We start from the raw sequence: 19,518 nt of genomic DNA, 5'->3' as shown, positions 1-19,518 counted from the left end.
GAAGCAGTGACAGGTCGGCTGGGTAGGAGGAGAGAGTGACCAAAGACACTCTCCAAAAAATAAAGCGAACAAATCCAGGCATGTAAGGCAGCAGTTTGGTGCGGTTCGGCTGGAGTGTGTCAACCCAACAACCATCACCCGGTGAGTTTGGAGAATGTAAACAGCGAGTGGAGCTAGGTGTGTGAGCTAGCACGGTGGCTAACTTGTTATTTCTAATGCAGCGGCTCAATTTAACACACTGCTTCAGATTTATCAGCTTTACCGAAATGTCCTTAAACCGCCAGGTGTATTTTACATGTTTTCAGCTGTGTCCACACTTGTGTGTGTAAGTCTCTGGCAGAATATGAGCTTTAATATACTGACATGTTAGCACCAGAGTCAGCAGCAGCAGCAGTCGGGGGTCTCGTGATGCAGACTGACTCGGCCGAGCGACTCTTTAAAGTTTATAAAGGAGACTTGATCGATAAACCTCAATTTTATCAACAACAAATGTAAATAAGTCGACTGGTAAACCAAGAGACTGATATTTGAAGGCCAGTGACTTTAAACATAGAAAGAGAAAGTTGAACGACGGAGAGAGAAAGCTTTAAATTTCACGGTTCATTGATGGTTGACTTGTGAACGTCAACGTCTGTACGTAAAGTGAACGGTCAGTAAACTGACGTTACAGTAACCTAACTTCATTTACTCTAGTAACGTAAATACGTTACGCAATTAACGTAACTTAATTTACTCTAGTAACGTAAAGACTTCAGGTAGTTAACGTTACTTCATTTACTCTAGTAACGTAAAGACTTAAGCCTTAAGTCTCAGAGTGAAATATTTATATAAACACTATGTCACTATATTTATTTAATCACTATAGTGACAAATAAAGATTTTACATTCAAAAACCTAGCATTATATAAAAAACTGCAAACTGCTCAACAGTATACAGTTTTTTAAATGAACACTAAGTAGAACAGTGAGATGCAAACGATACTTTTTCAATGCAAGACTTTCACTTGAAGCAGAGTATGATCAGTGTGGTATTGCTGCTTTTATTCAGTTAATCAATCAATCTGAATTCTTCTTTCACCATTGATCAAAGGCATAAGGTTGGCATCCAAAACAAAGATTTAATCACCAGGTGAAATTATCTATTGCCCCAGGGTCCCTCAGGTTTGACATGTCACTTGGTTTGAAGTAAAGTATATAACATTTGATCACAGCATCAGTTGCCAAGTCAGGGGCTTTTATGAGTGCCCCTGCATTATTATCTAGTCTAGAAGCCTTGTTTTGTATGTCAGGACCCCTGTGAATGACAGTTATTGGGTGGCATTTACACTTTTTTTGCATCAGGTCACTCAGCCTTGGTAATGCACAATCTGAGGCCACAAACACACCCCTGTCACAGTAGAGTGCAAACAAATATAGACAAAAGTCATAGTGGACTGCTACCTCTCACCTCTTCCTGTGAGATACTTGTGGCAACTACTGAAATACTGAGGAGCATTTTCAGTATGTTTTGACATTTTATTTGAGAACCTTTCTCTAGCGTGTTTTTGTCTGCAGTATTGCTAATGATCCGCAGCTTTAGTTTTACTTCTGCTTCCACAGAGGTTCACTCAAAACCACAACAAGTAAATCAAATGGTGTCCTATCTCCGTGTCAGAGCAAACATTACAGTCTTCCTCGCAAAATATTAATTGGCAGCTCCTGGAGAGAGACATTTGACATTGGGGGCAGGGAGGGTTACCAGCTGGAGGCAATCTAAAAAAGTGGAGTCATGACTGGTCAATTTGAGAGGGTGAGCACACTGCTGAAAGTCATGTGATGCCACACAGCATGAAGGGACAATGTTATGTGAGGAAGCAGAGTAGTGACTCCTCCTGAAGTCCCTCACATTTTTCTTCATAATATGTAACCGTCTTATACTCTCTCAGCTGTAGACGACCACCAGTGAAGATGCCTCTCATACCAGTTGTGCCAGAGAACCACAGCCATGTACTGGCAGAGCTCGACTGCCTCGATCCACTTCTCTCCGCTCTCCGTTTAGACTCCGGCAGGCTCAAGGTAGGTTTCACCATCACATGCCTGAGGGAGTCTTATAATTAAATCACACTTAGAATATTTATAGATGTCTTTTTGATATTATTAAATGTCTTTTTAAAGTGTTACAGAGTGAAACATTACCCAGTTACATCAACTTTATATATTTATTGGACATGAACCGTGTTTTTCTTGCTATATATAACTTCAATATCTAATTACAATATGTTATCATCCCATGCTTTCTATCTGTTTTTTCTCTCTTTTTGAACAGAGCCAACTCTTTTTTAAATCTGAATGTTGTGTTACAGTGTACGTGTTTGGCAGTGTCAAGGAAGTGGCTCGCATTGGGAACATCAGCTGGGGGGTTGCACCTCATTCAGAGGGAGGGCTGGAAACAAAGGCTTATTCTCACTCATAAGGTAATATGACTGAGTACCTTTTGTGTTGAAATACTACTTTGACTATTGCTGTGCTGTTAAATAATACAGCTACACATAAAAATAAAACAATGCTTTGTCTGTGTCATATTTTTTTATTTCTGTGTCAAACAGCTTCTCTTAAATTCTCATCATAAAATGTTTGCTGTCTTTCAGGAGGGAGCTATTACTCAGGTGTCGTGTTGCCCTCAAGATGAAGACTTCATCGCTGTTTCAACGAGGTAGCAAGATTTTTTTTTTATTTTTTTTTAAACAAAAAAAAAACATATGTAATGTCTAAGGATACTAAAATCTGTTATAAAAACACATGACCTAATAAAGTGCAAGTTAAAAAATAAAACCATAAAAACCATGTTACTTGAAACCTGTTGCTCGTATTATTCACGATACTCTTGGTGTTTGTCTCCGGTCCAGTCAGGGTCTGGTGGTGGTGTGGGAGCTGCAGCTGGAGCGGCGGGGTCGTCCAGAGAGAGTCAGTGTGTCTTGGGAGCACAGGGGTCACGCCATCACTGCACTCTGCTGGGACACCGCCACGCTCAGAGTTTTTGTTGGGGACTCAGGAGGCAAGGTGTCCTGTCTCCGTGCAGGATCCTCCAAGCTAGGAAAGGTATTGATCCAACGCTATTTATGTTCCTCAATAACATATCAAATGCAGCTTGTAGATATAGAAATAGATGCGTGACATCTGTGTCATGTGTCTTGGTTACAGCAATAAAAGGGGGAATGCAAACAATTCCTTTAAGCTCACAAGACATATGTCTGTAATTATTAATGTAGAAGTGGTGCTTTGTTTCTTATACTTTACAAAATGTCTTGATCCAGTGTCACTCTTACTCACAGTCCCCTATATTGATCATTTTTAGACTGTTTGCTTGTTCATATCAATCAAAAGTCTTCTTTTTTTTTTAAATTGATTCTTTTTTTGTGTGTGTAGGGGACAGCATTCGTCATTTTTCCTGTTCAGACCATCACCACCGTGGACTCCAGAGTGGTTCAGCTCGGGTACCAGGATAGTCGACTGCTGGTGTCTTCTCTGAGTCGCTGCTACCTCTGTGATACAGATAGGTGAGTGTCAGTGTGGCAGTGTCTGTCTTTCGCCTCTTGAGTGTCTGCCATTAGGAAGCGAGATTGTTCTTCACATTGGGTTTATATGAACCAATTTTCTGTGATAGTTTAAAAGCTACAACTAATTTCTCTTTTAAAATAAGTTCATACCATTTTTGCATGATTTGCACCTGTAAACCTGTACAGGATAAGCAGTTATAATGCATGTGACTTTTATACATTTTTGTGTAAAAGAAGTTTGAATGTGTTGATTTTACTCTCCCTGGAAAATCTCCTTTCTCCACGTTGGCCATCTCTCACCAGTGTTGTTTTTTTCCCGTCGTCAGGGAGAAGTTCTGGCGTGTTGGGAATAAGGAACGTGATGGGGAATACGGAGCTTGCTTTTTCCCTCAGAACAAGGGATTATTAGTGGGTCAGCCCCCACTGCTGTACTGTGCCAGGCCGGGGTCTCGAATGTGGGAGGCCAGTTTTAATGGCGAGGTTCTGAGCACACATCAGTTCAAACAGCAGCTAGCATGTCCTCCTTTACCACTCATTACTTACAGGTAATGTATGTTCCTCCTTTTTAAATCATCTGTTGGAAAATGCAGAACTTTTAAATTAGTCTTTTGTTCCTCTGTTACCTGCAGAAACGAGCCACATTACCATTCAGGGCAGAAGAGCCCCCAGTCAGTTGCCTTCCCTAAACTGCTTTATATGGGGTAATGTTACATCATTTTATTATATTTGTTATCTTAGTTCTCAGGCTTGTCAATCACACATTTTTATGACTTTTATCAATTTTGTACATTATTGAAATCTGTCATTAGTAAAAAAACAAAAACAAACATCATGATATCGCTTTTAAAAGAAAGGCCGACGATCCATGACTTAACTAACTGAATTTTTTTTTTTTTTTTTATTTGCGTAGAGACCAAAACCTGCTGACCTGGACGGACTCAGCCATTTATGTCTTCACACCTCATAATGGCCAAGTTCTACTGTGGACAGAAGTCAAAGGTGTGTTTGGTACTTTTTCCTAAAATACCACCAGTGATGCTTTTCAGTAACTGAGCACTCACATATTTTGTCCATGAACACACACACACACACACACACACACACACACACACACACACACACACACACACACACACACACTCACCATAAATATGTTGACCTGGATCCAAAATATACTTTTACTCCAGAAATCATTAGTACTAAAGTCATCCTCCTGTCTGATTTACTGTGAATTGAACCAAACCTGTTCTCTGGTTTTTTTGTAGATTTGGTTGACATTGCAGTCTACCGCAGTGAGCTCTTCTGTCTCCATGGCAGCGGGCGTCTGTCCCACCTGTCACTACTGTCTGCAGAGCGTTGTGTTGAGCGTCTGCTACGTAGGGAGTCGTGGCCTCTGGCTGCTGCCGTCTGCTGTATGTTCCAGCACGCTATCACCACCGGCCGGGTAAGATGGCTGCTACTGCCATCCTACAGAAACTGTTCATGTCCATTTGCAAATCAGTTTGCATATTTTTTGCGGGTGATGTCAAGTTTGCACACGTTTTTACACATGCAAACCTTTCGTAAATCAGGCCCTAAGTTTACATGCAGCAGGTTTAATTTTGAAGTTAATAAGTATCTTGAAAATAAGGCATCCTAACCAGATTCTCATCATCTCAGTGCATGTGTGTTTCTTACTTGTGTTGAATGTTGATAAATCATAACTGAAAGCCTTGTTCATCGTTCTTGTGTTTTGCAGGCCAGGAAATCAATCCCCATCGATCGCCTTGAACACCTGAGGTCTCAGCTCAGTTCCAGCACACAGCTGGATATGATTGGCCAACTGGAGGAAGTAATCAGCAAGCTAGAGCCTCTGGACTCAGCCTGCAGCAGCCGCAGAAGTAGCATCTCCTCACATGTACGTTAAAATGACTTTAACCCTCTGTGGAGAACATTCAAGTTATTGGGACATTTCATTAAGCAGCTGTTTGTTGCATCCTCTCTGTGATTTTCATTTTTCTAGCATCCACTGTCAAAACAAAGTCAAATGTGTCATACACAAAAAAGAAAGCTTAAAAATGAAATGAGCAGATTTCAGTGGTGGAATTAAACTTGTATAAGCTTGTATAAGCTAACATCAGCCAGACTTGTTTAACTTGTTTCTCTGGCTTATCATAAGGGCAATGAAGCTGCACGGTGTGCGGAGTAATTCCACATCAAACAAATACATTGTGTTTCAATTACATCCTCTGCAAGTTTTGACATAAAATCAGAGGGTTGTTTGTTTTAATTTAACAGAAGCTTGCAGCTTCTTGAATAGTATAGTGATATTATTATTTTCCTTATCCAGGAGAGCTTCAACGTACTGGACTGTGGAATCTATCGTGTGATCAGCCGCAGAGGAAGCCAATCAGATGAAGAGACGTGCTCCCTCATCAATCAGTCCATGTCAGAGGAGGAGCGGCTCAAGGAGTTCAGTTTTGTGCAGGAGGAGGATCAGGTGGATAACGGTAAGAGGCAGACTTTGCTTGTGAGCTTCAGCTGCTTGGTTGAACGGAGAAAAGATGTTAACTGTAAAAGTGACATTCATTTTGTCTGATATTAAAACAAAATGAATAGCTCATGTTTGGTTAAGATCCTGTTAGTGGTGATAATCATATTTTCAGTCTTGTTCTCATTGCTGCCCCCTATGGACCATTTAATGGTCAAGAACAAGAGCAGTAGAGTTTTAAATGTTAATAGGATCATTTCTATTAATAAAAATATTTATTAGTAACATCATAATAAAAAGCAGATGGAGCTGAACAGCTACCCTTACTACAGTAGGGGGATCATTCTCTGTGCTTGTACATATTGTATTTTATGTTGTAGTATTAATCTATTGAGATAATTGCACATCACGAACGGCAGCAGATTAATTTAAGACTTGTTATTTTGATATTTCTAAGAGTGAAATAGCATTGATAATCAAATATCAGCTGTTTTGTGCTATCTTATTCTTAAAAATTCTTTCTTATTCACCTCTACTTGTTGTGTAATCTGCACACTTAAGCACAAATATTCAGGGATGCATGCAGCACCCAGCTGTACACAACAGACATGTCATTCACTCACAGTCAAAACAAACTGGAAAAGTATTAGCAGAGCAAATCAGACTCAAAATAAAGACGACAGCAAATGGGAAACATATAAACAAAATAATCCATTCACATATATTCTTTCTTGTTTCTTTCTTCACTCTTTCCGTCTCTCTCTTTCTTTCTCTGCTCTTTGCGTGTAGCAGGAACAAACGTTTCTTCCTCACCTGAGTTCAATGTGAAAAGAGAGTGAATTATTTTCAGTTTTATCTTACCAACTGAAAAAAAACTGGCAAAGAATTGAATTGAGGACATCACTAGCTGCTGAAAGATTTATCAATATAAATATATGACTGATAATAATTTGACTCTTTGTCATATTGATCATATGTACCTGTGTTAATGCTGTCTTGTATTTTTGTACTTGATTTGAAAAATTACAAAAACTAAAAATAATGTAATCAAAACTGTTGCTACGCTGTGCCGTTGTGGATTTGCTGTGAGAGCTGAATGATCACTCTGATGATTGACATGCTTTATAAATGCTACGTCATTAATATCAAGTTTCTTCTCTGTTCCATTGTGTCATACACACATATCACCATTTTGGTTGTTTTTTTTTTTTGTATTGTGCAGCATTTAATTTACGCTCCCTCTATAGTGGTGTCTGGCACTTTTGCTCCATTTGCTTGCATTTTGTCTTCTCCCTCTCATCATGCCCCTCTGGTACTCCATCCATCTGTATTTGTCCTCTGGCTCTTGCCCCGACCTTTATTCAGATCCACAGAGCAGTGAGCGTTTGGAAGCTGAGCGATCTGAGCAAGGCCTGCCGTTCCATCTCCCCCTCTCATTCCGCCCCAAACCCCCCCGCATCGCACTGCAGGCCGTCAAAGACAGGTGAACATCCAGAGGAACTAAAGCACAAACACGCTAACAGCTTTAAATAGAGGAATGTGTCACAGCCACCTGTGCCATAGAGGCATATAGCCACAGTGTGTTGCTTTGTGTTAGTGAGTTATATTTGGACACTTACGAAAATATTTGAGGTTTGTAACATTTCTTTTTTTTCTTATGAGGACTGAAACTCCTACATTAACCTATTATTATACAAATGCAGCTGTGCTATGTGACAGTTTACTTCCCCTTTCCTCTTAAGACCCACATCTATTTTTTCTGTAGCACACATTGTTCATCTGTGTAGGCGCATGCCGCATGTTTAGTTCCCGAGAATCACACTCTCTCGTTAGCAACATGAAAAGCTTCACTGTTTGTAGTTCTGGTTGTAAGATTGTAAATCGATGTAGCGTTGCTTGATTGAGTTTTCTGTTTCTCAGTGTTTCCAGTTTTGTTAAGAAGACAACAGAGAAGATCAACACCCTCCAGATGAACTCTGAGCTTTGGCAACGGCCTGACTTCAGAGAAGGGGGACAAGCCGAAATGTCGGCCACTTCTGTTCCATTCACAGAGGAAACAGAAAATGAGTGAGTACAGAAAGTGAATTAAAACCATTTTAGAACTGTTTTTACTGGTATGCTGTTGTAAAATACATTATTTTCTCTAACTTTCAACCTAATTTTGAGCTAAAAACCTTGAACCTTGAAATCAGATAAAATCATTGAATGATATTTGCCATCACAGGGTTTATGATGAAATGCCTAACACAGAGGCCGACATGCTGGAGCTCCGATCAGCAACAGAACGAGCTCTGTAAGTACAAGGTTTCATGCTGCTAATTTTCACAACTTTATTTTTTTCTTGTAGTTTTTCTGTGTAAACCGAAGTGGTTCTCTGGTATTGAAATGTTACTTTTTTCCAACACCAGCTCCCAGATCCAAGATCCTTTGGTGCTACTGGATCCAGCCTGCCTGGGAGAAACTCTGCTGGAGTGGCTGCCGGTGCTGGAGCGAGTTCTCGGACCTGAAGAGCCCGGGTCAGCTGCTGTGAGGAATTCAAACACTGATGTACCAGGAGAGCAGAGATGGGAGAGGGATTATATGACCACCTTCTCAGAGCAGCCAGAGGAGTCTTCTTGCCCATCAAGAGAACACACAGAGAGCGCCACGGAGGAAAATCCAGAAGCCACGGAGGAAAATCCAGAAAAGCCTCCAGAGCTCGGAGAAGAAAAAGAAGAGAGCCAGTGTGAGAGTCAGCTGACTGCAGATTGTGACGAGAAAGAGCCTGTAGCCTCAAACGGGAGTTCTCCAGAGCCTGTGCGAGTGGTGTCCCCCAAACCTGTACCATCAGATCTCCTGGCTTATCTCACCCAGCTGGCCACACTATACACAGAACTGAGCTGCTTCAGAAACCAGGCAGATGAGCGAGCATTGGGCTGCACCACCTTCCTACGCCGCTACTTCTTCCTGCTGGACCCGGAGCGCATAAGAAGGATGTGTCTGCTCTGCTACCAGGAGCAGCCAGCGGTGAAGAGCTCCTTCATTGATGCCATGCTAGGTCAGAAGCTTCTTCTTAAATCACTTAACCATACTGATTTACTCTCTGATTTAATTTTTTCGCCATATGAAATGGAAATTACTCAACAAATTTAGAAAAATAATAAATTGAAGATGAATGTGAGTTTTTCTGTTTTTCAGGATTAAATCAATGTAGCTGTTACTTTTGAATGATAAAAAGCGTCTAATTTGACCTTCTTTTTTTTTTCTTTTTTTTTTTACACCCAGAATCTGATGGTGTTTTTTTATTTGCTGTTTGCAGTTACCATATACCAAAATCTTTTTTATATCATGTCAGAACATTCAAAGATTGCCAATTGCAGATCCAACTGTATCTTTCATCTTAGGAAACCATCTAAATAGCTTCAGCCAATAATCACATTGAATATAACAATAAAAACAAATGAGAAAGGTTTAGGCCCACATAATGATGGATAGATTTTGCTCAGTTTAGTGTTGGAGTAGTGGAGCCGATACTCCAGTTTAATCTTAAATGATCTGGAAAGCAACTTTTGTCGTTCTGCACAGATGTCACTCAGTCCAGTAAGGTGGTGGAGGTTATTCAGAGAGGGGATTTACTGAGATCACTGCGCAGTCTGAGAGAGCTGCAGCCCTGGAGCGCCCCTCCTCTCCTCGCTCACTTACACAGGTCAGTACCCACGTTTCTCTCTTACATCATCAACACATATTTAAACTGTGATGGACCTTAGGAAGTAATTACGCTATGTTAATATGTAGGCTGTATGAGAAGCACGGAGAGGCAGCTGTACGCTCGTTTTGCCAGTTCTACCCTACAATAACCCCTGCCGACGTTATGGCTATGGCTCAACAAAGCCACTTCCTGGCATACCTGGATAATCTGGTCCAGTCCCGAACTGAGGGGCACAGGTACGTCTTCAGTTTGATCTTTTTGTCAGAGTTAAAAAAAAAAGACACATAGCTCACTTTGTTGCTGAAACTCATTAATTTCTAATCTTTGCCCAGGTTGTCGTTTCTACAATCCCTTCTCGAACCAGAATCACTGCGACAGGATTGGCTTGAGCTCGCACTTACCCATGATGCTCCTCAGCGTTGTGATACCCTGACCCCAGATGGGCTGCCCAGGTCTGCTTCTGTTGTGTGTGTGTGTGTGTGTGTGTGTGTGTGTGGAAAAAAATGCTAAATATAAAAATAACTTTGTCTTTGTTTTAACTAAAAACACTTTTTCTGGATGGATGGTAACAAAGACACTTTCAGCACTGGGTCATATTCAGACACAACAAAAATACAACAATACTGATATGAAGTGAAAGTAAAGAATAAGAACTTCAACTGTGCCTAAATGTGACTCCTTTTGCAGGTGGCACTCTCATTGTTTCAGCTGGGGTTATGGACGCCTCCTGTCTCTACTGATACATCTTCCTGCAGATCTGTCCTCTAAGCAGAAGATGACAGAAATGTGCCGTAGTCATGGGTAATTATTTAAATCTAAACAAGAAAAGTCATATGTGATTATCTTTGGTAGGGTTAGGGTTACACATATTCTCTTATATAATATGTGTGTTTGAAGGTACTGGATGGGTTATCTGTATCTTTGCCGTGAGCTGCAGCGCCGCACAGAAGCCTTCTCCACCATCTGTCAGCTGGATGACATCACCCTGCTGGAGGAGCCTGAAGGTAAAACTGTTTACCAAAAACTTTTCCTGTTACAGTTTCAGTCAGAAGGAAAATTATAGTCTCTAATTCCCAGGGATGAGTGTTGGTTACAGTGTCGGGGGTGAGTAAGATACATACCAAAAACCACGCCTGCTACCTGCAAATCCAGTGCACATACAGTATTGCAGCATATTCACATTAACTACTCTCTGTACCTTCTTCATAACACAAGTTAGGAGCTCAACAGCCAAAACAGAGATGAAGAAAGAAAAGTGGATTCACTCTCTGGGGAAAAAATACTTTGGCAATTCTTTGGAGCAATGAACAAACAGCTTTGGAAAGTAGAGTATGCTGGTGATAATCATAACAGTGTTTACCTGAGTTTACTACTGGTATTGTGTGGTATATGGTAAATGTTTGACTTAATAAGTTGATGTCTCTGTGAGGCAAGATAGGATACATATTCAGTCTGGCCTTCGCAATAAAACATCCAGCTCCCGAACTGGTTCACAGCTATGGTGCAACAGTTGCAACATTACAGCCCAATAACTCATTCTAAAACAGTGTGGGCATAGCCTGAAAGTAAACAGCACTTTTGAGTCTTTCAGAAGTGCTTCACATGTTTTGATCCCAACAATGTTTTTTTAATAAATCAAGGGATTAACGACTGAGTTTAAACGCTGCTTTTTGCTTTGTCATTTTCCAGGTGTTGAGCCGCAGACGTTGGAAGAGTGGAAGCTCCTTATCCAGTTGTCTCAGCAGTGCAACAGCGTCTCAGAGCAGACCGCAGGTGTGAATGGCAGCAGCCTGTCCAACGGCTCCGCAGACTGCGGAGGGAAGGTGAGCCCAGAGAACCTGACCCTGCTGCTGGCTCGGATGACGGGACCAGACCAAGCCATGGCCATCTTGGAGGAGTGTGGAGTGCAGCTGGTCCTTTCACCCCACTCCAAACTGGTCTGTGAGCTGCTGCGAGTCACAGAGAAGAGGCAGAGGTGAGTCTGAGCGCCAATTACCAAGTAATTCAAGTTTAGCCCATAAGAAAAGGAATGAATGAATTGAGAGGTCTCGTAGTAGTTTGGGGAACGTGGCAGTGGTCTTAATGGTCTGAAAAGTCTTTTATAATAACTACATACAGTATTTAAAAAAATAAAAAATGTGTAAGTGAAGACTGAAACAACAGTGTTAGGAACTGTTTTTGATTGTCATAAAAAAGGACGAGTAGAAGCAAAAAGAATCAGTGTAAGAATTGAATGGACTTCATCTTGTAGGTATTGAAGTTATATTTCTTTTCTATTTCAGGGCGACAATTCAGACGATGCTCGAGCGCTGTGATCGGTTCCTGTGGTCTCAGCACGCCTAAATGCAGCTCAGCGCCGTGTGGACAGGAGCTCCTCTCAGCCAAACAGTATAACTAACACTTGATGTAAGTCTCCCCACTAACTGATGTCGAAGCTGCATTTTAATTTATACACTGTAAGTTAAACTGTCAAAACTTGCCAGTTGAGATGAAGGTTTTTATCTTCCCATTTAAAACAGTATTGTCTATTTAACCTCTAACTGCTAACTGTATTTTTGCACAAATATTTTTCAGTATTTTTTTCTTAATTCCATTTATTTGCCAATTTTATCAATATATAGATGAATGTATAGGGGGTTGTTGCATAACTGATATCTTTATTATTTGAGTTCAATGCTTTTTTTGCATGTACAAATAATCAAATATCTGATGCCAAAGTGGTTTATCCTACTGTTCAGATTATTCTGCTGTTACAACAAAATAAACTGTCATATGTTTTAACTAGATAATATTATTATGTGAATAAAAACTCTATGAAACATGTTACTTTCATTGTTTGTTTTTATGGAACAAAAAGTTTTAATCTGCACGATTATTGACAAAGCAAAGTTTCTCTAAATTAAAAGGTTTCTTTCCTCGTATATCCACATCTTTGAAAAAGAGCAGAATACAAACACTTATAACATGTTGTGAAGATTAATTATTCTTTTGTTTATTCTGTACATCAAAACCATCAAATAATCCAACATGTTGAACTTTGACACTTTAGTTAGTTACAAAAATAAAACCACTGTGTAAACTAGAGCCTGATGATACTGGATTTTTGTGGCTGATGCCAATATTAGGGAGTTAAAAATTCAAATATCAATATATCGGCTAGATTTTTCTTTAGATTTGATACTATTATATATGAAAATACATTCACAATCACACTATATTACGATCTTATGTTATCTAAAAGGAGAACATCACAGCCATAATTATTGTATGTTAATTTATTGAAAGTGAGAGATGGCATGCTTTTAAAATAGCCTTTTAAAAATGTGTAATTTTAAAATTAAAATATTTCCATTTTAGGCCATTGTAGGATATGTCATAAAAGGCTTAATGTAAAATATGTGTTTTGTTTAAATTACTTGCAAATGTCAAAATGGGCCAAATTTGACCCAAACGGTAAAATAGCCAAAATATCCAACAAACAAATGACTAAAGTGAGAAAATGTTTTGTCTGGATTTGCTTGTTTTTTCTTCAGCAGGACTTTTCTAAGAACAATAGATTTCTACATTTCATGTTTTCAACTCTTCTCCCAGCACATACAGTAGATGATGCGTAATGTGGGTCAGTGGAGATAATACTAATAACAACGTAATGAAATGGGATTGATGACTCATGCGATGATATCACACACCTGGAGCATCAAAGGGAAGAAGCGGGCAGAGGGAAGTCCTGGTGCTTCACATTCGATTTTAAATAGAACACAACATCTCTTTATGAGTCCTAACGTCCTCTACTGTGTATTAACTGCTATCATTTTGACCTTTCTGTCTGATCCTTTATGCTTTTTTTATATTCATCCTTATCCCTGGTTCATCATCATTTCCCAGATTCCAGCTCAACCACCTGTCTGTCACTGCCACCGGGACCATCAGAATGAATGTTTGGGCATGTGGCAAAAACACAGACATACTTGTAGAGGAAATCATTCTTAAAAACTAAATGTAACAAGTTGCTTTGAAATTCCAGTTTGGCTGCTTTGAAATATTAAATGAACCCATCTTTTCTTTAGTGCGTTTCATGGATCGTGTCCAAACATCTGTTCTCCATAACGTTGGATTAAAAGTGTCTGATTTATTTGAAATGATCCAAATATGACAGAGGGGGGTTTTCATCGTGAGCAAGACTGAAGACAGAAGTAAATTTGATTTAAAAGGTTATTTGGTGGAGGCAGTGAGTGCAGTGTTTGATGTTGCGTTCCTGTCACCAGAAGGACAGATAAGGGGATTCTGCACATACCTGTTGGCTTTGCTGCCAGTGTATAAATGGCAACCTGGACACTAGACGAGCACACACTGACACACACACACACACCTGTTGGCTGCTGAGATGAGCCACAGTCAGCGCAGCATTAAGATACTATGAGCGCTATTAATTTTCTCTCTGCTTGGATTGAAAGGTTTTAGAGATCTAGATGGACACAGCACTGACGGTGAGTTTCCGTGGTTTTTCTGCTTCTCTACTTGAATAAATTTGACAGAATCAATAACTGCACACATTGAGGTGTTCAGCTCAGACGTTTTCTGGTTTCAGGTGTCTCTGCTTGGACTGTCTCTTGTCTTGCTATCCTTCCCTGAGCATGCTTCACTGAACGGAGCACTTGACAGCTCCTCAGGTAGGATTTCTGTTGGGTACTTACTGAAAAGAGCAGATACTGAACAGCCTTTTAAATGTAATGTTTCTCTTTCATGTTAATCTCAGGAACTGTGTATCTGGGCTCCGAATATGTGGAGGAGGCTCTTCAGAGGGCGATAGAGCTGACTGATGCTGCTTATGCTCGCACAAGTGAAAGGTAAAAAAATCCTCAGTTGTAGTTAAGAATCAATCTGACACATGAAAACATATAAATCAGCATTGTGTTAACGCTGGAAAAACCAAACTTTGAATGTTTCCAGGGTGAAGAAGTCTCTCTCTGAGGGCGCTCTGAGACCGAGTGATCTGCTGGCTCAGTTTAAACAGACTGAAGCAAAAACCAGAACTCAGATCCGGGCTGCCGAACTGCTGGACAACACAGTGGAGTTGATCAGAGAAATGGTCTACACTCACACAATGGTTCAGCCCAACCCTCACGGTACTAAACATCAGCATTGCACAACACAAAGAGGTGTTTCTGCTCCTGTGTGTCGAAGAGTTTCTGTCCAAATAATTCCAAACATTTAATTAAATCTTATAAATACAAAACTATTATTTTCACATTCCTGACCCTCCGTACACTGGCTTCTAGTGTGTTTCAGGCAACAGTTTAACATTATTTTTATTGCATCATGGATAATCATTTTCACTTCAGTATCAGGCCTGATAAACTACAAAAACATCTAAATCTAATTTCTACAGATTTGCATTATGATAATTCTGTTCTTCTGTAATCATAATTTCCTTCTTTGCTTTTGGAATAATCTGTTCAAACGTCTCTAAGCAGTTATTTGTTTTTGTGTGTTTCATTAGTCTTGTTGTGTTTACTGTCCTCAAAAGAGCTTCTTAGTGAAAGAGATGTGGAGAATCTGCTGCAGGGGACGGGCTGCTCTGCTGAGCTGCACAAACCCAGCTGTCCCACCGATTGTCTGTCTGAGCGCTACAGATCCATCACAGGAGAATGCAACAACAGGTCAGTGTCAGCAGGGACATCATGAGTTACTATTTCTCACTGTTTTTTGGTAACTGTGTGTCTGTTGTGTTGGCCCGATCAGACAGAACCCCAGATGGGGGGCTGCGAATGTCCCGTATTCCCGCTGGCTGCCTCCAGAGTACGAGGACATGTGGGGGGCGCCCAGAGGCTGGGACCCAGAGCACACTTACCACAACGTCAGCCTGCCTCCAGTAAGAGCCTGCAGCAACACTCAGTCATCCTCTGTCCTGCCAGCTGCAGGAGCTCCATCACTCCTCACCTTGTTGGTTTTTGCAGGTGCGGCTGGTGTCCCAGGAGGTGCTGTTCACCCACAATGACAACATCTCTCTAGACTCCACTCTGTCCCACCTGCTGGTGGAGTGGGGCCAGTGGATAGACCATGACGTGGTGCTGACGCCCCAGAGCCCCAGCACAGCTGCCTTCAGGACAGGAGCTGACTGCACCCGCTCCTGCAGCCGGGACACGCCCTGTTTCTCCATACAGGTGTAATCTCTCTGCCAATCAGCTACATACTGTATATGCTATCCTTTTTTTCTTTTTTTTATAGGCATTTATTCAAATCTACATGTGAAACATACAATAATGTATACACTATACTTTACAAACACAACATAATGCTATGGACATTACATGCAAACGGTATCAGTTATTGTCTATTTGTAAAAACTTCACAGTGCTTATGAAACACTTTGGCTTGTGAACCTTTAACACAAAGCAATGTTGACTTGTGAGGGTCATTGGTTGTATATTATCTTTGTGTTATAGCCAGATCGTACAAAGAGCACTTTTTATGGAAGCTTGAAGAAGTGAAATTATCCTTTATTCACAAGAGAACAACTAAAGATAAGAGACATTTCTGAAAAGGAAATTAGAAGTTGTCTTCTGACCCCTGGGATGTATCTCGTGATCCATAGAGGGTCAAGACCCCAAGGTTGGGTACAGCTATTCTGAAATGCATTTGATACATTGATGCATCTACTATGTACAACAGTATTTATCATCATGTAAAAAAAATGGCTCAACTGGCTAAAAAATGAACATTTGTTTTCTCTCATCAGCGCCAATGTAAAACATAAAGCTTCTCTCCACAGATCCCACTGACAGATCCTCGCAACGGCATCCAGAGCTGCATGCCTTTCTTCCGCTCTGCTCCGAGCTGTGTTGATGGAGTTCAGCCCCGTCGCCACCGGGAGCAACTCAACGCCATCACTTCCTTTGTGGATGCCAGTATGGTGTACGGCAGCTCTGACAATCAGGCCTCTGCGCTACGTAACCACTCCTCTCCTCTGGGCTTAATGGCCCTTAACTCACAGCACTTAGACCAGGAGCTGGCCTACATGCCCTTCCTTCCTCGACTGCAGGCTCATCTGGACCCCTGTGGCCCTCGTAATTCCACCACTGCAGGGCCGTCAGACAGATCTGCACCACAGGAGAACACCACATCTTGTTTTCAAGCTGGTGAGTGAGTGAATCGTCCACTTTCTGCAGGCTTCAGTGGAGCTGTCGTTCATGGTTCATGTTTTGCAGGTGATTCAAGAGCCAACGAGCATCTGGGAATGATCGCACTGCACACGCTCTTCCTGAGAGAGCACAACCGGCTGGTCAAAGAGTTACACCTGCTCAACCCTCACTGGAGCCCTGATACCCTCTATCAAGAGGCACGCAAGATCATGGGAGCCATCCACCAGGTGTCATCAGCAGTTTCAGCTTTTACCTTCACCTGTGAGATCATTCGCCTCACTCTGACATGCTTCCTTTTATCTTTTCAGATCCTAACGTGGGAGCACTACCTGCCTCGGGTCCTCGGTGAGAGCACCATGTCCCATCTGATGCCTCCCTACAAAGGTTATGACCCTGAAGTGGATCCCAGCATCGCTAACGCCTTTGCGGCAGCTGCGTTTCGTTTTGCCCATGTCACCGTGCAGCCAGTAGTATCCAGGCTGGGACCAGGTTACACCACTAACTCCCAGCATCCCTCGCTGCCTCTGCATCACTCACTGTTTGCCTCTTGGAGGGTTGTGCAGGAAGGTAAAGTGTGATGCTGTAATTCAGTCAATTTCTCAGCTTTTTGTGTTTCAACCTTTCATTTTCTGCTGGTGTATTGATCAGGTGGTATCGACCCCGTGCTGCGTGGTCTGTTGCTGTCTCCGGCTAAGCTGCAGACTCCGGGTCAGATGATGGTGGAGGAGCTGACGGAGCGGCTGTTTCAGGCACAGGGAGGGATGCCTCTGGACCTTGCAGCCCTTAACCTCCAGAGGGGCCGGGATCATGGCCTGCCTGGTACCAACTTCTTAACTCTGACACACTTTAAAGTTGCTGTATCACTTCATAGTGAAAGTCCTCTAATAACTGTCTACACAAACATTGTTTCAACACAGATTATATTGACGGTTATTAAATGTGATTAGGGTTCATTTTAGTCACCTAGCAGAAATGAATTAGAGGCTGGAGGCAATTTTAAGGATTTTAAAGTGGTCATTATACTTTTTGTGGAAAACCATATCAGACACATTATTATTTAAAGCATTTAAAGTATTTTTATATTTCTTTAAACATGTCTGGAGGGAATCTTTAAGTATACTTATGCAGTCAGCATCCATACAAAATCTGCTTATCCTGCAAGGCAGAGCACCCTTGAGCTAGGGAAGCTTCTCACAGCTTCAAAATCTTAAATTATTTGCAGTTTGCAGTGATACAACCACAGAAATATAAGAAAATAAAACATCTGTATTAAATCTTTGGAAAATAATTTTGCTTTCCATTTGTGATTTAATTGGCAGTGTCATTACAAAGTACTATTTTGATCAACATCAAAATATACCTTTTTCCTAGCAACTTGTGTTAACATGAGCATGTAGTGTGGAATAATACACAGTTAGTGAGTCAATATGCACAACACCAGATCACTGGAACTTGAATACCTGCTATGGTAAATGAAATGCAGCCATCATTAATGTCTTATAAACCACATCCAAATGTAGGAATGTGTGTTAATCTGCACTATAGACACTCACTGGTGTTGCTGTAGTTGTTTGAATCAAAGTCAGAAGAGACAGAGACGTGTCCTAAAAAAAATCATAATTCAGACTCTCCTTCACAAAACTGTATTTGAAACTAAGTCTTCCCCCTCGTGTGTCTCTCTCGTCTTATCCCACAAAGGATACGGCACGTGGCGAAGGTTCTGCGGCCTCTCTGTTCCCAACACGACATCAGAGCTGGCAGAAATCCTCCGTAACCAAACTTTGGCTCACAAATTCCAGCTCCTGTACGGGACACCACACAACATCGACGTGTGGGTGGGGGGCATCTCTGAACCTGCTCTGCCCGGAGGCCGTGTGGGACCGCTGCTGTCCTGCCTGCTGGCAAGACAGTTCAGAGACCTGAGAGATGGTGACAGGTAAAACAAAAAAATCATCCACTGATTTGATGTAACACAAATTAAGCCTGAGTATAAGTAAAGAAATCCAAATCTTTGTCCCTCAAGGTTTTGGTGGGAGAGGGAAGGAGTGTTCACCAGTGCCCAGAGGAAAAACCTCCACGCTGTCTCTCTGTCCCGCATCATATGTGACAATAGCCACATCACCCATGTTCCTGCCGACGCCTTCTCACGCACCGAGAGCCCGGACGCCATGCTGGCCTGCTCCCACCCGCTCATACCCCACCTCGACCTCAGTTCCTGGAAAGAGCCAGACTCAGGTGAGGATCTGAAAAAGAGGACGGAAGCTTTCTTTGCTGCATTTTATCTGCTGTGATTTGATTTGGATTTTTGAAAGTTTATTTAGAAAGGTGTATTAAAACACAGATGAATAGAATTTAACATGAGCACCACACTTACAGTAGCTAATAAAACCAAAAAATACCACATCTGAAAAGGAGTAGGAGGAAGTTGTATTTTTATTACAGTTATATTTATCTAATGATAAACAACAAAAACAACAATAAGAGCGTCCATAATGATTGTCACAGTTAATGAGAGAAGCAATGCCCCCTCCTCATCCCCATACCTAAGTCCTTCCTCTATCCTGCTCGACACACCTGTATTAACATCTGTTTCCCAGATCCCAGCTGCGGCCCAATACCCAGGATTCAGTCCGGCTACTCGCTGCTCTGCAACTCTGTGATTCTTTTTCAGTGTCACTCTGG

At 41.4% G+C, this 19,518-nt stretch overlaps 2 protein-coding genes across 2 annotated transcripts; both read left to right on the top strand.

Moving 5' to 3' along the window:
• Nucleotides 1-3: 3 nt before the first annotated feature.
• On the top strand, nt 4-12,508 carry hps5 (HPS5 biogenesis of lysosomal organelles complex 2 subunit 2). Its single transcript, XM_053319688.1, has 23 exons — nt 4-141; nt 1,926-2,055; nt 2,343-2,453; nt 2,628-2,692; nt 2,886-3,078; nt 3,406-3,536; nt 3,863-4,081; nt 4,166-4,237; nt 4,447-4,535; nt 4,802-4,980; nt 5,275-5,433; nt 5,866-6,025; nt 7,372-7,489; nt 7,927-8,073; nt 8,231-8,299; nt 8,415-9,043; nt 9,571-9,691; nt 9,781-9,930; nt 10,027-10,146; nt 10,382-10,495; nt 10,592-10,698; nt 11,384-11,669; nt 11,977-12,508. Exons 2-23 carry the CDS (start codon nt 1,948-1,950, stop codon nt 12,035-12,037), a joined length of 3,408 nt encoding a protein of 1,135 aa, XP_053175663.1. The 5' UTR covers nt 4-141; nt 1,926-1,947; the 3' UTR covers nt 12,038-12,508.
• Nucleotides 12,509-14,163: 1,655 nt separating this feature from the next.
• On the top strand, nt 14,164-19,127 carry epx (eosinophil peroxidase). Its single transcript, XM_053319843.1, has 13 exons — nt 14,164-14,181; nt 14,283-14,364; nt 14,451-14,541; nt 14,645-14,820; nt 15,222-15,354; nt 15,437-15,566; nt 15,652-15,858; nt 16,467-16,833; nt 16,903-17,063; nt 17,145-17,403; nt 17,485-17,655; nt 18,535-18,772; nt 18,860-19,127. The coding sequence occupies exons 1-13, from the start codon at nt 14,164-14,166 to the stop codon at nt 19,125-19,127; spliced, it is 2,301 nt and encodes a 766-aa protein (XP_053175818.1).
• The last annotated feature ends 391 nt before the right edge of the window (nt 19,128-19,518 follow it).

The sequence above is a fragment of the Scomber japonicus genome, chromosome 5, assembly GCF_027409825.1.
Source record: "Scomber japonicus isolate fScoJap1 chromosome 5, fScoJap1.pri, whole genome shotgun sequence".
NCBI classification, from domain to species: domain Eukaryota; kingdom Metazoa; phylum Chordata; class Actinopteri; order Scombriformes; family Scombridae; genus Scomber; species Scomber japonicus.
This window is presented reverse-complemented; position numbering and strand designations above follow the sequence as displayed.

Bases quoted from the DNA above. Each gene is read 5' to 3' on its own strand.
- hps5 (XM_053319688.1), top strand. From the start codon at position 1,948: ATGCCTCTCATACCAGTTGTGCCAGAGAACCACAGCCATGTACTGGCA. The intron at 4,082-4,165 runs GTAATGTATGTT...TGTTACCTGCAG, and splicing joins TTACCACTCATTACTTACAG to AAACGAGCCACATTACCATT. The intron at 4,981-5,274 runs GTAAGATGGCTG...TGTGTTTTGCAG, and splicing joins ACGCTATCACCACCGGCCGG to GCCAGGAAATCAATCCCCAT.
- epx (XM_053319843.1), top strand. The intron at 16,834-16,902 runs GTGAGTGAGTGA...CATGTTTTGCAG, and splicing joins CACATCTTGTTTTCAAGCTG to GTGATTCAAGAGCCAACGAG. The intron at 17,064-17,144 runs GTGTCATCAGCA...TTATCTTTTCAG, and splicing joins TCATGGGAGCCATCCACCAG to ATCCTAACGTGGGAGCACTA.